This window comes from Microchirus variegatus, assembly GCF_963457635.1.
Source record: "Microchirus variegatus genome assembly, chromosome: 22".
In the NCBI taxonomy this organism is placed as follows: domain Eukaryota; kingdom Metazoa; phylum Chordata; class Actinopteri; order Pleuronectiformes; family Soleidae; genus Microchirus; species Microchirus variegatus.
In genome coordinates this window covers 17,779,453-17,797,301 of record NC_139823.1, presented here as the reverse complement: position 1 = coordinate 17,797,301, position 17,849 = coordinate 17,779,453, and the positions used below count along the sequence as shown (strand labels likewise).

Genomic DNA, 17,849 nt, shown 5'->3' with positions numbered 1-17,849 from the left:
CGCAATCGCCGTGCATTGTGGGAAAAAAAGTAGTTTATGGTCAACGCACGCCTTAAAGGTGAAGTAAGTAGTTTATAGTGACATCTAGAGGAGAGGCTGAAATTTACAACAATGGACTGCTCCTCTGCTCACCCCCTCCCTTCCCTCTGAGCGCTACGGTGTCCTCGGCCGGTCAAATGTCGTCCTCGTCGTCTTTCTCCGTGTCAGCAGATGAGGTTCGTGAGGCGAGGGAGAGGGCGGAGCTACCGCGGCCGTAGCAGACGAAGCGGAGAGAGAGGAGGCGGGACTTCCTGCTACAAGTAAAGAGACGCTTGATTTGTTCTCTCGCGTTTGTCCTTACAGGCTCCCGTAGAAACATGGCGTCTCGCTGCTAACAGTGGCTATGCAACCGCGGCCCGCGACCGTGTTATTTTACATGACTTTTTGAAACACTACGAAAATGAAACAAAAACTATTATACAGCGACTAGACAATGCAGGAGCACATAATATGTATAAAAAAGTGGATTTTGGGTCATATAAACCCATAAATACTACATATTGTCCCTTTAAAGCAGCAATTTATACTCCTGCGTAAGGTGCTCTACGCAGGTTACACAGAGCCTCTGCGTTGTCTCCGACTGTACGAAATATTTTTTAAGTACGTCGCTCACTCCGTCGAGGGACAACGGAGGCGGCAAGGGCTGCGATTGGTCCTCAGGACAGGCCGAGCTAACGCTGCTAACGCGGCTAACGCGGCGCACAGTGCGCACCGAGCTGATCACCGCCGACAACGTCGCTGCCAAACTATAAATAACACGTCATATCTTAACACACTCAGCAGACGTTTAGACTCTAAATGGCCAATTTCTCGCCTCTAATTACCGTTAAACTGCGTTCCGCGACGCAGAAAAGTGAGAAACTGAGCCACTGTTTCAACAACAACAACAGTCTTTCTCTCTCTCTCGGACGCCATTGCTCACCGTAGCCAAAAGCACAACAACCTTGCGTAGCGACCCCCTTACTGATCGGGAGTATAATGCGGCCTTTAATTTAACACAGATTTTTAAGAACCAATTAATCACTCACGGGCCACATACAAGGACGTTTCCCGGGGGCCACATCTGGCCCCCGGGGCCTTGAGTTTGACACGCGTGTGTTATATGCTCATGCGTGTGCAGGTTTATTTTGCGTTGCATTACGTTTTACGAACACTTTGGAGCAATTTAGGGCATGGTCTTTGATGCACATAACGCCTGTTTCCCTCTTATCACAGTGAATGGAGCCTCTTTGCTGTGTTTTGTGCACATAAACACACCCTTTACAGGAAGTATGCAGGGTTTTTGTTTCCCCCCCCCCCCCGCCTTTTTGCATTATTGTCCTTTTTGCAGGACAAGTTTATCCAGATGTCCACATCTGAAACACACTTTGTGAAGTGTTTTCCTTTCCCTCCTCCATAATGTTTTTATTGTCCTTTGCCCTCCTTTGTGCTGCAGCTGCTGCTGCTGCTCTTACTTCAGTTAGTCTTCTTGCAGAAAACATTCACACACTGTAAAAATCTACACTTACAATAACAGCTGATCCGTTATATTTGTTTAAAACCTAACATCCTGACAGTGACCTCTCGCCTGATCATGATCCAGCAGCTGGAGAGAGGAGAGGGGGGGGGGGGAAACCCGTTTTTGACGTTTGTGATGTCGACGAAATCAAAATATCTAACAAATAAAAAAAAAACACACGACACACACACACACACGTGTGATTCACGTACCTTTTTCCCATTGATATAGAAGCACAAAAGGTCTCCTTGTTTCCTTGTGGACATGTTTCCTCCAACTTTGCGGTTGCAAAAACTTGGTGAGGGGGAAAAAAAACGATAGTGACAACAACACTTCCGGTGAAACACACTTTCAAAATAAGACAGAAATATTCTCTATTCACAATGTGTGTGTGTGTGTGTGTGTGTGTGTGTGTGTGTGTGTGTGTGTGTGTGTGTGTGTGTGTGTGTGTGTGTGTGTGTGTGTGTGTGTGTGTGCACTTCCTGAGCGATCTAAAAACAAAACAGATTTGTCTTCTGTCGCCATCTTGTGGTAAACCTGTGGCATTGCAAGTATCAACGACTTCAGCCCCTTATTAAAAAATTTTTTTTTTTAATTTAAAAAAAAAAATAATAATAATAATAATGTAATACATTGCTGCAAAAATAAAAAATAAAATAAAGCCACAGAGAAAATTCTAACTTTTTTTGTATTTTTGTAATGATTTCTGTATTTCTTTCAAATAAATATGACCATATGAATATAAATAGTGGCTAAATGGTGATACGCTAAAGTAACAACATACACACCGACGCACACTGCACCATGACTTTTATTTTGTGAAAACTGGTGCCGATGTGTAAGAGTTTAGGAAAAGCATATAATGAGCTGCACGGCCGACTGTTAAATGACATTTTATGACCCGTATATGAAACGTATAAATGGAGACTGAAAGTCTGATCCACACAATGACAGATTTGTGTATTTATCTTTGGAAATATTTTTATTCTATTTGTGAAATAACATATAAACATAACATACCTTTCACATTTTTCAAAGTCCGAATATGCGACCACAAAAAAAGGAGGAGGAGTTGTGTATTATTCCCACGACAAATTACCATGAGTTCAAATGTAAATGTACCAAGGGTTGAAATGTAAATAGGCCAGTATGTGACCGCGCACAGCTATTTACTTTTGCTCTAATTTGCCTGGTGTGACTATACTAAATGACGGCCCTCAGGTGTTTAGCTCGGGTCAACAGGTTTAGAGCCAACTGCGTCTTAAGGTCATTTGTTTTCTCGTCTAAAACACACACCCATTTGCATGCTCTGCTATATACTTCTTATGCTATATCAACTGTTACGAATAGGATTTGACGGTGGAGTACTCAAATATAAAACCCAGTGGTGAAAACACTTTAAATAAATACAGATCACTTATTATATCATTTTCAGAAGATGATTCCAACACCAAAGAGTCATTCGGACACCGAGGAAGTAAAGTTTTTAACACTTCTGACATGAAATAAAAGTGCAAAGTAGAACCATATAAGGTTCTTTGGCTTGGAGGGTTCCGCCAAGAACCCTTTTAAAACCCTTTCATCAGGAAAGGGGTTTTAAAGGGTACCTCTGGATCAAAATGGTTCTTACTGTACCCCGCCTATCGCCCAATGTCAGCTGACATAGGCACAGCACCCCCCGCGACCCTCCGGTGGAGGATAAAGCGGTAGATGATGGATGGATGGATGGATGGAACCATTAGTGTTACCAAGAACTCTGGTTCACAACAAGCAGCTGGTTCCAGGCAGAACCTCAGCCCTTGCAGAAGGACCCTTTTGGAACCCTTATTTCTAAGAGTGTAGTCTCCACTTCATTTTTCAGATTCAGTTTATTTTACCATCAAAACAAGTAGCTATAACTTAGCTTTTCACTGCATTTCACATCACGATACATTACGTTGTTGTATTAGGATATTTCTTCTCAGTGATAGTTACATTTAGTCCTCAGTCAGTTCCACTTTAATGCCCATGGTTTGAAAGACCCTGGTTCGCTGACTGGAACCTGGAAAGAAGAAAAATAAGATTTCAGAAAAATACCCCTTTAACTAATTTGACTGTAGTTCTGCCAGAACAAAACCATTTGACTATCATTACCTTCTGTGTGAACACGGATGCACAGGCCAGACACGCCCTCTCCGGTGTTGAAGGGCTGTCCAGGGAAAACGGGCCGACTAAACCGGACTCTGAGCGAGCTGCGGCCACGGCGTCCTTGATGGCGAAAAACGCCGAACTGCCCAGGAAGAGAACGGCCTCCCCCATGCCCTGTGTGTGTGCGGAAGAATCGTCAGGAACGCCCGGCTCAATCGGCGACAGCAGAAATGTGCAATAAACAAAGACAGTCCTAAAAAAAAAAACCTTTGAGGAGTAGATGGCGTAGGGGTTGTCCGAGTCGGGCAGCAGATAGATGTTGAATTGAAGCGGCAAATCGCAAATGGCGGGGATCTTATACTGAGTGGGGCCTCGAGTATACAGGAGCCCAGAGGGGGAAAACTTCAGCTCCTCCATGGTGAAGAGACCCAAACCCTGAATGAAGGATCCTTCAATCTGAGAGATCAAAGAAGGAAAGGGACAAAAAAGATGGAGGGGGAAGAGAAAGGACGTAACACATGAAAAAGATTTTTAAAAAAGGTGACGTTCTTCTGGCGTGACAAACAAACTGGTGTTACCTGTCCGATGTCCAGAGAGGGGTTCATACTCCTGCCGTTGTCGGCCATAATGTCCGTCCTCACAGTCTACGGGACGAGAAAGAATGGTCTATCAGACGCATGTTTTTAAAGCTTCAATCTTTTGGCATAAAGATTAAAAAAAAAAAAAAAACCGTGTGAGTTCTGACCCTGTAGTCTCCCGTGAGACAGTCCAGCTCCACCTCACAGCAACACGCTCCGAACATGAAGTAAGCATAAGGCTGACCCTCCATCTTCTCCCAGTCCATGTAAGCGTCTGGACCTCTGAGGACACACAGGAAAGACGTCGCTGACTGTGTTCACACACACACGTGTGTGTTCATAGAGTGAATTATTTTGCGTCTCACCTCCAGAATCCAGTCGCCGATAAACTGATTTTCGCCAAAAATGCTTCTTGGATCTGACAAAAATTTAAAAAATTATAATAATTACATTCAAGTCTCGTTTTTCTTTATTAGAATGCTGCATTTTACTCAGGTCATCATACCCAGCTTTCCCATGATCCTTTGGGGTTCTTTTTCCTGATCGGCGCCAGGCGCTGGTACAGAATCTGGCAGGCGTTCTGAGCGAGAGAGATCGTTACGGATTACTCATTTAATTTGGCGGAAGTCTGACGGAACGCTTCACTGCAGTGAACTGGACTTCACCTTGACGGCCACGCCGTTGCTGTCGGTGGCGAAGGAAGCGGCGGAGGGGCAGGTGTTGGGGACGGTGCCGGTGCTGGTTTCGCTGATGTGAATCTTAGAGACCGGTATGTGAAGCTCCCGACTTGCAATCTAGAAGCACACGGGAGACGGAGCTTTACAAGGTGATGTTAGCAATAAGCTAGGATGATTTGCTGCGTATATATCAACACTGTTTCGTCCTAACAAGTCTTGGATCACCGGCAACAAAGTCCTTCAGGCATGGAGTCAATCTCAGGGAGGTGAAAAAGAAAGAAGACGTCTTTATTTACTGGTCGCGCTGCCTTTTTATGTCTTTATTTCACCAATTTCCCCCGACGCGGATTAAGTACGGATATGCTGCCGCATGTGGGTGAGGCGTGGAGACAGAGGGAGGCAGAGATATTGGTATATTCTGAAGTCAAAGTACCTGCTGCATTTTGGTGTGGATTCCCTGACCCATCTCTGTCCCGCCGTGAGTGAGCAGCACGGATCCGTCTTGATAGATGTGGACCAGAGCACCAGCCTTTTTTTTTTTACACGACAGGAGAAAACATGACGTGACGAGCTAACGTGGTCGTCGTATCAGAGATCGTGCAAGAAAAAAAAGAATCCCAGACCTGATTTAAGAGGCCGTCGGAAAACCCGATGCCATATTTAATGGGGATGATGGACATGCCCCTCTTCTTCCAGCGGCTCCGCTGGTTAAACTGCTCGACGGCTCTGCGGCGAGCGTCGTAGTCGGACACGGCCTTACATTGGTCCCAGCAACGCTGCATGTTCTCTGCGCTGAACTCAAACTTGTAAGGAGTGCGTACAAGCCCCTTGTACATGTTGGTCTCGCGGATCTGTGGTTACAAAAATGAAAATAGCAAATAAAGTGTTACCTTTGAACAATTAGATGATCAAAATCAGTGTGTTTGACGATATGACCTGGTCCGCAGGGTGTCCCAACACCAAGGCCACGTCGTTGATCATGTTCTCCACCACGAAGATGCTCTGCGGCACACCGAAGCCCCTGAAAGCAGTGTTGGAGGGTAAGTTTGTCCTGCAGGCGGCAGCATGACCTCGGAGGTTGGGGATATTGTAAACATTGTCCATGTGGAGCAGAATCTTATCAACCACCTGCAAACAAACAAAAAAAAGATTGCAGATTAGATGCTTCGTCACGGTCTGAATCTGTCGCTGTTAAGAAACAAGCAAGCGCCGTTTCACCAACCAGAGTCGAGTCGTCCACAGTGTTTCCGGCGTTGGTGTAGTACTGGACATCTGCAGCCACGATCCTTCCATCGTTCATGAAGCCGACCTGAAAACAAGCAGTCGTGTTCAGTTGTAACGGTATTTCCTGGTCTTTCTGTGGAGTTCTGTGTGTGTGTGGGTTTTCTCCAGGTTCTCCGGTTTCCTCCCAACGTACAAATGTCAATTGGACACACCATCTACACCATTGGTTCTCAAAGTGCGGCCCGTGAGCCAATGGACATAACTGGATACCGACCAATAAGTGTAAACTGTAGAACTGCAATCTGGTCATTAAAATTATTACAAATGGGATTTCTTTCTGTTTTTTTTTTTCCTTCGGCGTCCCTCAGTCCAATGTTGGGTTCCTAAATTGACCCTCAGGTATCAAAACTTTGAGAACCCCTGCTCTACATTCTTAGAAATAAGGGTTCCAAAAGGGTCCTTCTACAAGAGCTGAGGGTTCTTCCTGGAACCATTTGCTTCTGGTTTTTCAAGGGTTCTTGGTAACACTAATGGTTCCAGGAAGAACCATTTTGATCCAGAGAACCCTTTAAAACCCCTTTCCTGAATAAAGGATTATTAGAAGTGTTCTTGGTGGAACCTTTAAAAAAAGGTTCTACCTGGAGCCAAACAGGGTTCTCCTATGAGGACAAGCCGAAGAACCTTATACGGTTCTACTTAGCACTTTAATTTCTAAGAGTGTAAATTGCCTGTAGGTGTGAATGTGAGAGTGAATGGTTTGTTTGTCTCTATATGTCGGCCCTGGTGACCTGTCCATGGTGCCCACTGTCAGCTGGGATTGGCACCAGCAGCCGTCAATAAAGTATTCCGATTCAAAGTGGAGGATAAAATGGCAAACAACAGATGTATGTATGGATGATTGACATTGAAACAAAGTGCGGTGTTGTACCTTGTACTTCCCCAGGACAGGGTGACGAGCTCCTGTGATCAGCATGTCCTCGCCTCGTTCCAGCACACAGCGGACGGCTCGATTGGTCCTGAAGAAAAAAAAATGATTCCAGGCTTTTAATATCATCAATCGTTTAATATAACGTCTTCCAACCCGAAACAGACTCCGGTGTGACTCACTTCCACGCGGCCACAGAGGTGATACAAGCCAGAATGGCTGTTTTGGTGACCTTCCCTCCAAACCCTCCGCCCATCCTCTTGGTGTGACAGGTGACTCTGTTGGACGGGATGTCCAGCGTCTCTGCTACTGCCAACTGCAGTCAGGACAACAACAACGAAAAAAAAAGGACTCTTAAAAAACATGCCGAGCGGTTTTGGCAATCTGTATGTGAGGAGGTCAAGGTGATAATTAAGCAGCAAATGCAGCCTAATCCAAGATTATGTTTATTGGGATATATCCCTGAATCACTGAGGTCACATAAGAACACCGTACAATTTTTGTTTATGTGGGGACGAAAGGCCGTTATGAACAAATGGGTAGGAGATAGGGGGCGCTAGTGAGCTGGCGATGGAGTAAGACCGGTTGTGTGCTGAGCTCCGGCCTAACTTTTTCAAAAATACTATTTCAAAGCGCGTTTTCTGCTAAAAATGTGTTGCTAAAAAACAAACCCTGACTATCGCGACCAAAATACCCTGGAGCAAGTTTGAGCTTCGCGCGCTACTTTAATGACGTCCCAACTCCGTAAATTTAAGTACAGCGGCCCCTCGAGCGCTAGGGCCCGAAGCCTCCGCGACTCGAGGTGACGAGAAAGTTGAAAGAAGTTAAAAACTTAAAGCAGGTTATAGGGAAGCTATATGGCCTTCTCAATCTGTGTCAGTTATCGACTCTAGATGGTCTTAAACACAAATGGGAGGAGGATTTAAACGAACAGATTCCAGATGCAGTATGGCAGAAAGTTATCAGGAGGATCCACACATCATCTGTTTGTCAACGACATACCGTTATACAATTTAAGATAGTCCACCGACTTCACTGGTCGAAGGTTAGGCCGTCTAAAATCCGACCAGAGCTTGACCCTATCTGTGATCGATGTAAGCAAGGCCCTGCGAACCCTATTACACATGTTTTGGACTTACACCACTTCTGGCAGTCCATTTTCGACACTCTCTCTAAAATATTAATGCAGCCAGTAGATCCATCCCCTCTTACTGCTTTATTTGGTGTCACTCCACAGGTTGTGAATTTAGGTAAGCAAATCCAATATGGTGGCCTTTTGTACACTGCTGGCCAGACGACTGATTCTGTTCAGATGGAAAGACCCTCTTCCTCCTTTGTACTCCCACTGGATTAAAGAGACTATGCAACATCTGAAGCTGGAAAAAATAAGGTACTCTCTGCAAGGGTCTGTGTCGAAGTGTTATGCAATCTGGCAGCCATTCCTGACATTTGTGGAGCAAATGGAAATAGAAAATTTGACTCTATAATACTCTAATTCTTATTTATTTAATTTTATTTGTATTTATTTTTTTGCCTTGTCAACAAATATGCAAAATAACTGTGTTTTGATTTCGTGGTACAGGTCTGGTGGGTGGGTGGTGATTAGGGATTAGTTATTGTTTGTATTGTAAGTGTATTTTATGTGTTGTGAAAGTCTTGGGTAGGAGATGAACCTACTTCAATACATCTGTGGAAGTCTATATTTCTCTGGAAAGACTAAGATTTTGTATAAACGGTCAGAATTACCTTTTTTCAACAAGGTTTGACAAAGCGTTAAGGTTCCTTTGGAACTCGGGAGTGCTACTGCCTGAAGTGTAAGACCTAACAAGGTCCTTTGAGATCATTGCTGTGGATATATTCTGGATTTGCAACATATCGCACATAATCTGCATGCACCGTACTGGACTGTTATACTTGAAAATGTTCAATGAAAAGAATGTTGAGAATCACAAGTGAGAATCCTGGCGTCTCCATGCACCTGAGCTAAAGTCGGCCATTGACTGGAGATGTAAACATTAAACTCCGTCTCCTCTCCGACAGGAACAACCAGCATCGACTGAGTCTCCATGTAGAAATGCTCCTGTCCACCTATTCGAATATCACCTGAGGAAAATGAAATGAGAATGAAGACGTGAGATGAAGAAAGAGACAAACCGTATTTTAACAAAACAGTCAAATCTTTTACCTTCAAAAATCCGATCGACACTTTTAAAAGCCTCCGTTACATTTCCTCTCTCAATCAACCTCCGAGGCTCAAAGTAAGACGACTTTTCAATAGCTTCCTGTCACAGAGGAAGAATATTGGCACTCGCACTCACTGACGTGTATTGTAAATGTGCTTTTGAGGAGTATTTTCGTTGCACAACAAACAAGATTTGACACAATGACGAAAAGCCCTCTCACGGACCTCTACGGTGAAAACAGGCTCCGGTAAATCTTCATAGCTGATTTTCACAGCCGCTGCAGCTCGTTTGGCGTGCGCTCTGGTATCAGCGAGCACTGCACATATCATCTGACCGATGCAGGACACCTGAGGACACACAGCGATGAAGAGAATCAAGAAAAGGTGGATGTTTTCCATCAGAATTCCATCTCAGGTTTCTGTCCGGGCCGTCTACCTCTTTCTCAGCAAGCAGCTCCTCGTCATAACCTTCCATCGGTCGAACCTTCTTTCCAGGAATATCTGCAGCTGTGACGACGTCGAAGACACCGGGAAGCTGCAGCGCTTCGCTCACGTCCAGCCCCCTGTTGGACGCAAGTCACGTTACGGAAAAAAAAAAGGAAGCGGAGATCTGACATATCGGAGAGTTTATCGATGAGCTGTTGGCTTACGTGATCTTAGCGTGTGCTCGAGAGCTCGTGACCAGAGCCAGGAAGAGCTCCCCCTCTGTTCTGGGCATGTCGTCACAGTAGACGGCTTCGCCTGTGGCCTGGCTGATGGCAGAGCGATGCATGAGGGGACGCCCCACTGTGTCCTGGTTGCACTGGTCCTTTGACACATTCTGCAAAAGGAGAAGAGAAGCATTCATTGAAGATAAGGGGCCATTTGGAATTTCCTAACCAATTCCAAAGACCCTTAGTACCAATATTCCTTTCAATGGTCTCTGCAAGCAGAAGGAGTTATTATCGACGTTCTAGACATTATCTGTCATTGTTCCGATCAGAATTGTGAGATTCAAGTCAAGTCCTGCCTCTTTTGGGGCGATTTGTATAAAAATTCAAAGTGAAAATTCAGAAATCATACTCTCCAATGCATTTTCAATGAGGATCTTTTTTTGGCAGGCACAAACTTGCATACTTGCGCCATTCGTGAACTGAGCAAAGAGAGGAGGGGATATCTTCGGGTCACGTCTCCCGATAAGTTGTTGGCCTCGCTGGTGGCGGCGCTCTAAGCCAAGCTCCGTGCGTTTGAAAAATACACAGAGGATTGTGTTGCTTTAACGGCTCGCAGCACTAACTGATTGCGTACACGTGGTACACGTTTGCTAACACTGACGATGTCTGTATCGCTCGGGGCTTAACTGCAGGTTTCGTGAAAGAAAGTATGGTGAGATGCATTTAGCAACGCGTCTAAAGTTCCAATTCTGCACTTTCTTTACGCCGTATGTAAGAATGTGGCCAAAAACAGTTACAACATTCAAATTCAAAATACCGAGGTCTTTTAGGTTTCGGTTTCTGACGTGACTGGCAACCCGGCTCGGCAGCTGAGACTCTACTGACTGCAATGATTGGTAGACAGCTGTAGGTGGCGCCACATGACGCCAAAACATGATTTCAAAACATAAACATGATTTGCAGTCTGCAAAATATTTTTTTAATGCAATTTTTGTTTTGTTTTTGGACCTGAAATTCCTGCAGGCCGGGTCGGATCTCTCTGGGTAAAGGTTGGATCGGCGTCGTCTCAAGAAGCTCATCTGTGATCGCGTTCGCTTCTCTGAGCTTCTGCAGGATCTCCAGGTAAAACTTGAAGAGGAAGCTGAGAGTCAGGGACTGCCGAAACTCTACTTTTCCTCCCGGAGCTGAAGGAGGCAGTGTCAACTCTTCCAGGAGGACGTCGTAGACCTGGCTGAGAGTGTCGTCGTTCCAGGGCCTGAAGAAGAAAAAAAATGATGAAATTGTAAACAGAGGAATCACTTTTAATCCACTTCTGACATGAATAAATGGTCAAATGTAAATTATTATACTGCAAGTAAGACATATCTCACTAACTTTGCGATGAGGGCTGCACAGGTTTTGGCAGCACACACAGTGGTTGGTCCCATTCCTCCGTAGTAAATACTGACGTCGTCCACGACTCTGGATCCCTCAGAGAAAAACACTCGCATCCCAGTCGTCACGGTGGCAAAGGCGCTCTCCTTCCTCGGAGCCTGACGGAAAGCTCGAACAAACTCCCCCTGCAGGACAAAACGTGGCAGTACGTTATGTTTTTCTACCTGATCATGGCTGTGCAATGCATTTCATAATCGATAAACTGAGCAGGGGGTGGCAGGTTTTCAAGAGACGTTCACAGCGACTTCTTAGAACACTGAGCTGCCTTCAATTCCCAGATCCTGGAACTTGGTATATTGTAAAGCTCGCACATTAAGAGTGTCACTATAAACAAGGAGTGTATCCTTGGCAGGCAAGATTGTGGGAAAACCACAAAAGCCACTGAACCGACGAGGAAGTTAGCCAGAGAAATGTCGGCTCACACAGCTCCACTTTGTGCTCAGTTTGAGGCGCTACTCTGAACCTGTGATGAGTTTTTCTTGCTTTTCAAAGGTTAGTGTTAGTGTTTAGGATCGTTTGTACCTTTCTTGAGAAGGGAATGAACACAGAGACAACAATCTCTTCAGGTTTCAGGACGGTTTTCCCAAAGCTCACAAAGAAGTCCTGATTCAGAGCGACCTCTCGTTTTCCTCCTGGTGGATTCAAACATAACGTCTTGTTGATTCGGAGTCAAGAAATATTAACACTTAACAAAATCTGTGAAACTGGTGTGTGGCGACTCACCGCTGGAAAACACGCTGAGTTTGCAATTCCCAGCAGCCAAAATGGGGTTGAGGTCTGAATTAGGGTATGCACTCATGATGTTTCCTCCAAGAGACTGAACATGGAAAAACAATAACAGAAAGTGAATCCGTTTATGTCTGTATTCAAAATGATTGTACAAGGCAGAAATAAGACATAAGATAAGGGAGCAAAGACGGACAGTGCTTGTAAAGTAAAGACATACTGAATATACATCTGGAAAAACAAAATCCACTGACAGCAACGTTACGGATCTGCTGGCTTGCCAGGTTCCTCAGCTGCTGGATCAGAGCCTTGAAGAGTTCGGTCTTTGTCTCTGGAAACTGAGGAACCAGATCCTCCAGAAGAGACTGGAGCTCAGAGAGACACCAGCCAGCTCCGAACCAAACACCTACACAATAAAACAAGTTGGTTTGTTCCAACATTTGTCAAATCTATTGCACTATTTTGCCAAATTGGTGTCTGTGTGACAGGTTCACCCACCCTGAGGTGTCTGAGTGACCTCAAACAGCTCTCTAACTCTGCCTGGAGATATTATCAGTGGATGCAGGACACCTTTGAACTTCATATCTGGACCTTCAACACAAAGCAGAGACCACAATTGACTTTTATAGAGTTTACCTTGTCCCGTGTCTCTGTAATTGATGTTAAATAAGATGTTCACCTATGTTAGTGTTGCCCATGACAAGTGGAGCATTAGGGTTACTGGTCTTCAGCTGGACCAACTCCTCCAGTGAAGTGGGGAGAACCCAGGTCATCCTCTCCCCATGGAAGGTGAGTGTCTTAGGGTTTGCCGTCTCTGCCATCAGCTTTTGGACAAATTAAAATGTTTTCCTTTATAGTAATTTTCTCAGGTTATCATATAAAGTGGCTACTTGACTGAATAATATGATGACGTACAATCAGTTCAGGAGGGAAGATCAGCTCCTGCGTGGAGTCCAGAGGCAAAAACTCTTCTTCGTTAAACAACTGTGGCTTTTCCTGGAGGACACAGGTAAGACAATAAGACATAAATTAGAACCTTAAAAAATTAAAAATGTAAAGTCTGAATGAAAAAAGAAGAACAAAACTGATCTCACCTGCTCTGGTTCATCAATATGTTTCTCTCCGTTGAGGCAACCGTTTCCAACTCCATTGGTTTGGCAACAGTTGGCTTCCTGGTAATTTTACATTTATGTCACATGAAGTTTCACATCATACAACTATCTTACTCAACATGTTTTCCTTTGTAAGTCAATACCAGTCTGTGCTGACATTTCATGAATAATGTGACATACACTGGCCGATAAGAGTTCAAACCTGTACCTGACAGAAAGTCTTGAAGCCGTCAATAATCGGTCGATAACCAGTGCAACGACACAGATTACCTGAAAAACAAGCAAACAGAGATAAGGACCTAAGGTTTATGCGCTTGTTTCTGTTGTTATTTATATCGCATCCGGGTTGTATATAACACGATTGTTCCTATTAGTATTTAGTAGGTGAAAAGGAGGTAGGATCTAACAACTGAAACTCCAGATTTATCCTCCAGACAAACAGGACAAAACAAAGTCAACAAACCAGCCAGAGCCTGGGTGATGTCCTCCATGGTGGGCTGAGGTCTGTTCCTCAGCAGAGTGTACATGGACATCACCATTCCTGGAGTGCAGAAGCCACACTGGGAGCCATGAGCCTTGGCGATCCGCTCCTGTACAGCCAGCACAGCACAACATTTTTACACATAGAACAAAATGGTACATGGTTCTTAGAAGTAGTTCTCCAAGTTCTCCACATCCATACGTTTTCCCATACTGTCAAGGAAGGACAATTGTTGCTTTCTTTTTTCCCTTTTACAGACTTGCAGTGACCGTGTAACTGACCTGCACAGGGTGGATCCTGGTCTTGGTGCTGCCGATGCCCTCCACCGTGATGACTGCAGCTCCATGGAGCTGACTGACTGGCAGGAGGCAGGCGTTGGCAGAGTAATGTCTGATGGGACAGTGAAGGTAAGACTGACACATGCACAACTGTTCTGGCTCGTTGATACTAATCCTACTATTACAAGGATTACTTGTACACTCTTAGAAATAAAAGTGCAAGGTAGAACCATATAAGGTTCTTCGGCTTGTCGTCATAGGAGAACCCTTTTTGGCTCCAGGAAGAACCTTTTTGTAAAGGTTCCACCTGGAACCCTTTTGGATGGTTCCACCTGGAACCCTTTTAAAACCCCTTATTCGGGAAAGGGGTTTTAAAGGGTTCTCTGGGTCAAAATGGTTCTTACTGGAACCATTAGTGTTACCAAGAACTCTTGAAAAACCCTTTCTCCAGAAAAGGGGTTTTTCAGAAGCAAATGGTTCCAGGTAGAACCTCAGCCCTTGTAGAAGGACCCTTTCGGAACCCTTATTTCTAAGAGTGTACTGAACAAGGCAATAGTTCTTTTCTTCGACATTATTACAGAAGTGATAGAAAAACGATGAAGACAAACTATTACACACATAATTTTGTTGTCTGTCGTCTTTGTTTAAGAATGAAAATAGATTAATGTCGGTGGTTTCATGAGTGTTTCTGAGGACAGATGTTATTTTACATGAATAAATTATTATTATCATTATTATTATTATTAGATTAATTGAAGATGTACATACTATTACTTGACACTAATTCCAAAAGTCCAACGACTTACCTTTGAGGAACCGCTCCCCTAATTGACTGTAAAAGTATTATCCTTTGTTCTGGCAGTATGACCGTGTACTCAAACGTGTGCAGAATAAACCGGTTTTAATACAATTAATACAAATTTAAATAATTCATTCAGTCCTCTCTTTTTTGCCAGGATTTAATAAAAAGCCCTTTTTATGAGTATTGAGAGGTTCTTGAGGTGAATCACACCTTTACAACTCGTGTTAACTTCACAAGTCACACGATGGTTATGCTAATACATCGGTCACCATATGGTGTTAGGAAGTATAGTTTCTAACACTGCTGACATAAAATAGTCAGACAATCAGAGGACCGTGTGCTTTAGAGTTTAAAGGATACCTGATGGTTTTGGTGGCAGGTTGATAGCGGGACACCATAACCGTACACGCTCCACAGCCTCCACCTCCACAGCCATACTTGGTCCCAGTTAACCTCACTGCAGTCACAGTTAAGAAACAACATTTGTGGGAAACAAGAAAAATCACACTCTTCATTTATGAATCTTTACATTTGGGGATCGGAAGGATACGTTTCTCCCTGAGAAAGGGCAACAGCGTCATTTCAGGGTCTGCGTGGTTCTCGGTTATCTGTTTAAATGCAAAGCAAAACCACAATCACAAAGTCATTGATCATGATAATTCAATTCAATTAAATGTTATTTGTATAGAGCTGATTCACAACATACATTAACCCAAGGCACTGTACTGGTAGAACCAGTCAGAGCTGACATTTTGCAAAGAGCCAGTGCAATTGTTCTTTCCTTTCAGCTCTTGTGCTGCAGCCATTTGGATAAATTGGATGCTTTTCACAAACTTATTGGGACATTTTTTTTATAATAATAACTATAACTATTATAATTTGTCCAAACTTAATCCAGTAAAACAATGCATGGACTACTTTTTCTTAGGAGACAGCATATTTTTACATTTTTCACAATAACACGGAGGTTGATATAGTATTTAGAGGTAAATGGTGTCAGGAGTACGGATCATTTAAGTCAAAACATTTAAAAGTTGTACTTTTCATGTCATTTGTTGAATAAGTATGGCAACAAAAAAAACTTGTTGTGCACTAAAATCAATAATATGTTGTACATATACAAAATGTACAGTAAAAGTGAGCGATTTTACATTTTACATTTTACATAATGTCCAACAATGTTGACATAGTCTGTGTAACTGAGTGACAATGAGTCAACATTCATTGATTATGTACACCTGTGCTTCACCAACACCTGCGACCTGATTAACCTCCGTCTATGCATTGATCGATAAGACACACAAGGCACCCTAGGTGCTTTTCCATAACATAAGGAATAGTAGAAAATAAACATTCAATAAAATAGCAGGAATAAAATATACAATTAAATCATGAAAAAGGTCCATATGGCTGTCAATTAACACATTTGAATCCTATTTTGACAAATAAATGAACATATCTTTGTATTCAAGGATTCTTAACTGCATTAGAAGCACTTACATGTACATACTGTATGTCTATTAACATCAATGAGCCTCACTTCACATACATTGTTGATTCACGTACCTTTTTCCCATTGATGTAGAAGCACAAAGTGTCTCCTTGTTTCCTTGTGGACATGTTTCCTCCAAAGCTGGAACACTCGGCTCATGAAAAGATGACGCAGACACCGGCTCACACAGCTGCTTGTTCTCCATTCACAAAGCCTTTATATATCAGAAAGTAGGACCCCCCCCCCCCTCCCTTGTTTGTGGTTGTTTACTTTCTTCGATTATGCACCGTTCTCACCGGGTCCCTGCGACATCGTGTGGACATACTGCGGTACGGCAGGTGTCAACTCCTTCAGCTGTATCTACAGTTCTGCAAATAACAGAGCTGCAGAGACTATTTAAAGCAGTCCATAACATGATATCAAATGGTAAAGAGTTGAGCGTGATGCTAATGATTTAGCAAATTATGAAATTATACATACGTATATATGTCGTGAGCACATCAGATTCAGTTTATTTACATCATACGCTGCATCAACAAATACCCCAATATGCTGACAAGTAGCTATAATGTTTTTCACATCATGATACATTTATGTTGTTGTATTAGGATATTTAATAATACATTATTTATTATTAGGTATTCAGTGTTAGTCAGATTTAATTTAATTTGAATTCAATTGTTTGATGTTTTAAATGGTTTTAATTTCTATATTCTATAATTGATTTCGTCGTATTTCCTGCCTGTAAAGCACTATGAATTGCCTTATGTAAGAATGGCGCTATACAAATAAACTTGCCTTGCCTTTAATTTGAAAGATCCTGGATTTTCTGACTATAAAAATAAAAAATAAAAATAAAGGGATATTCAGATGTGATTTTTGTATAATGTTTCATAAAGTTTGTTGCATTTAGGTAACTTTTTCACAACAAAACATTAACTGAATGACACAATTAAGTTGACTGTAGTTCTGCCTGCTTCCCTGTCATGAGACAACAATGAGGATCATACATATAAGAATAATAATATATATTATTTATTTTGGGAAATATTTTATTCTATTTGTGAAAATAGAATTTTGAAAAAATCCATAAAACGGCAAATTACCGTGGATGCATCTGCGGCTGCGTGAGTCACCAAAGGTTAAAAAGTACATGCGGCAATTTTTAGCCTGAGGCTCAACACGGGGAGATGAGAGCTCACAAAAAAACACAAAGGTTACTTAAACATCTATTTACCTTTGCTCTAATTTGCCTGGTGTGACTATAAAATGACTGCCCTCAGGTTTTTAGGTCAAAAGGTTTAGAGCGAATGCTGCCACTGCGTCTCTACTGTTACACCATGAGCTGTTTGTCAGTCCAGGTTATTTGTTTTCTCGTCTAAAACACACACCCATTTGCATGCTCTGCACATACTTCTCATGCTATATCAACTGTCACAAATAGGATATGACAGAGTAGTACTCAAATATAATCCAGTGTTAGCCCTATACGCAAATTGGTGTGGGTCAAAGGTGGGGGGTGATGAATGACATGATGCGCTTCCGAACCCGTTTTTCAAAGCACTTCATCAGCTACTGGCCGGTAGTCAATGAGGGTGGAGATATTTGTTTTTTTTGGGCA

General features: G+C 43.1%; 1 protein-coding gene across 1 annotated transcript; it reads right to left on the bottom strand.

Moving 5' to 3' along the window:
* Window positions 1–3,524: 3,524 nt before the first annotated feature.
* Window positions 3,525–16,356, bottom strand: LOC310943197 (aldehyde oxidase 1-like; the record flags this gene model as incomplete). The annotated part of the gene is made up of 34 exons (XM_083908723.1): window positions 3,525–3,578; window positions 3,671–3,838; window positions 3,932–4,120; window positions 4,243–4,308; window positions 4,410–4,524; window positions 4,608–4,660; window positions 4,748–4,822; window positions 4,908–5,036; window positions 5,353–5,448; window positions 5,543–5,770; window positions 5,856–6,047; window positions 6,142–6,228; window positions 7,072–7,159; window positions 7,251–7,384; window positions 9,047–9,171; window positions 9,254–9,350; window positions 9,476–9,598; window positions 9,687–9,813; window positions 9,901–10,070; window positions 10,912–11,158; window positions 11,278–11,462; window positions 11,860–11,969; window positions 12,061–12,154; window positions 12,318–12,469; window positions 12,562–12,654; window positions 12,743–12,887; window positions 12,979–13,059; window positions 13,158–13,235; window positions 13,384–13,445; window positions 13,639–13,765; window positions 13,938–14,046; window positions 15,097–15,193; window positions 15,287–15,344; window positions 16,303–16,356. The coding sequence occupies 34 exons, from the start codon at window positions 16,354–16,356 to the stop codon at window positions 3,525–3,527; spliced, it is 4,008 nt and encodes a 1,335-aa protein (XP_083764849.1).
* Window positions 16,357–17,849: the final 1,493 nt, after the last annotated feature.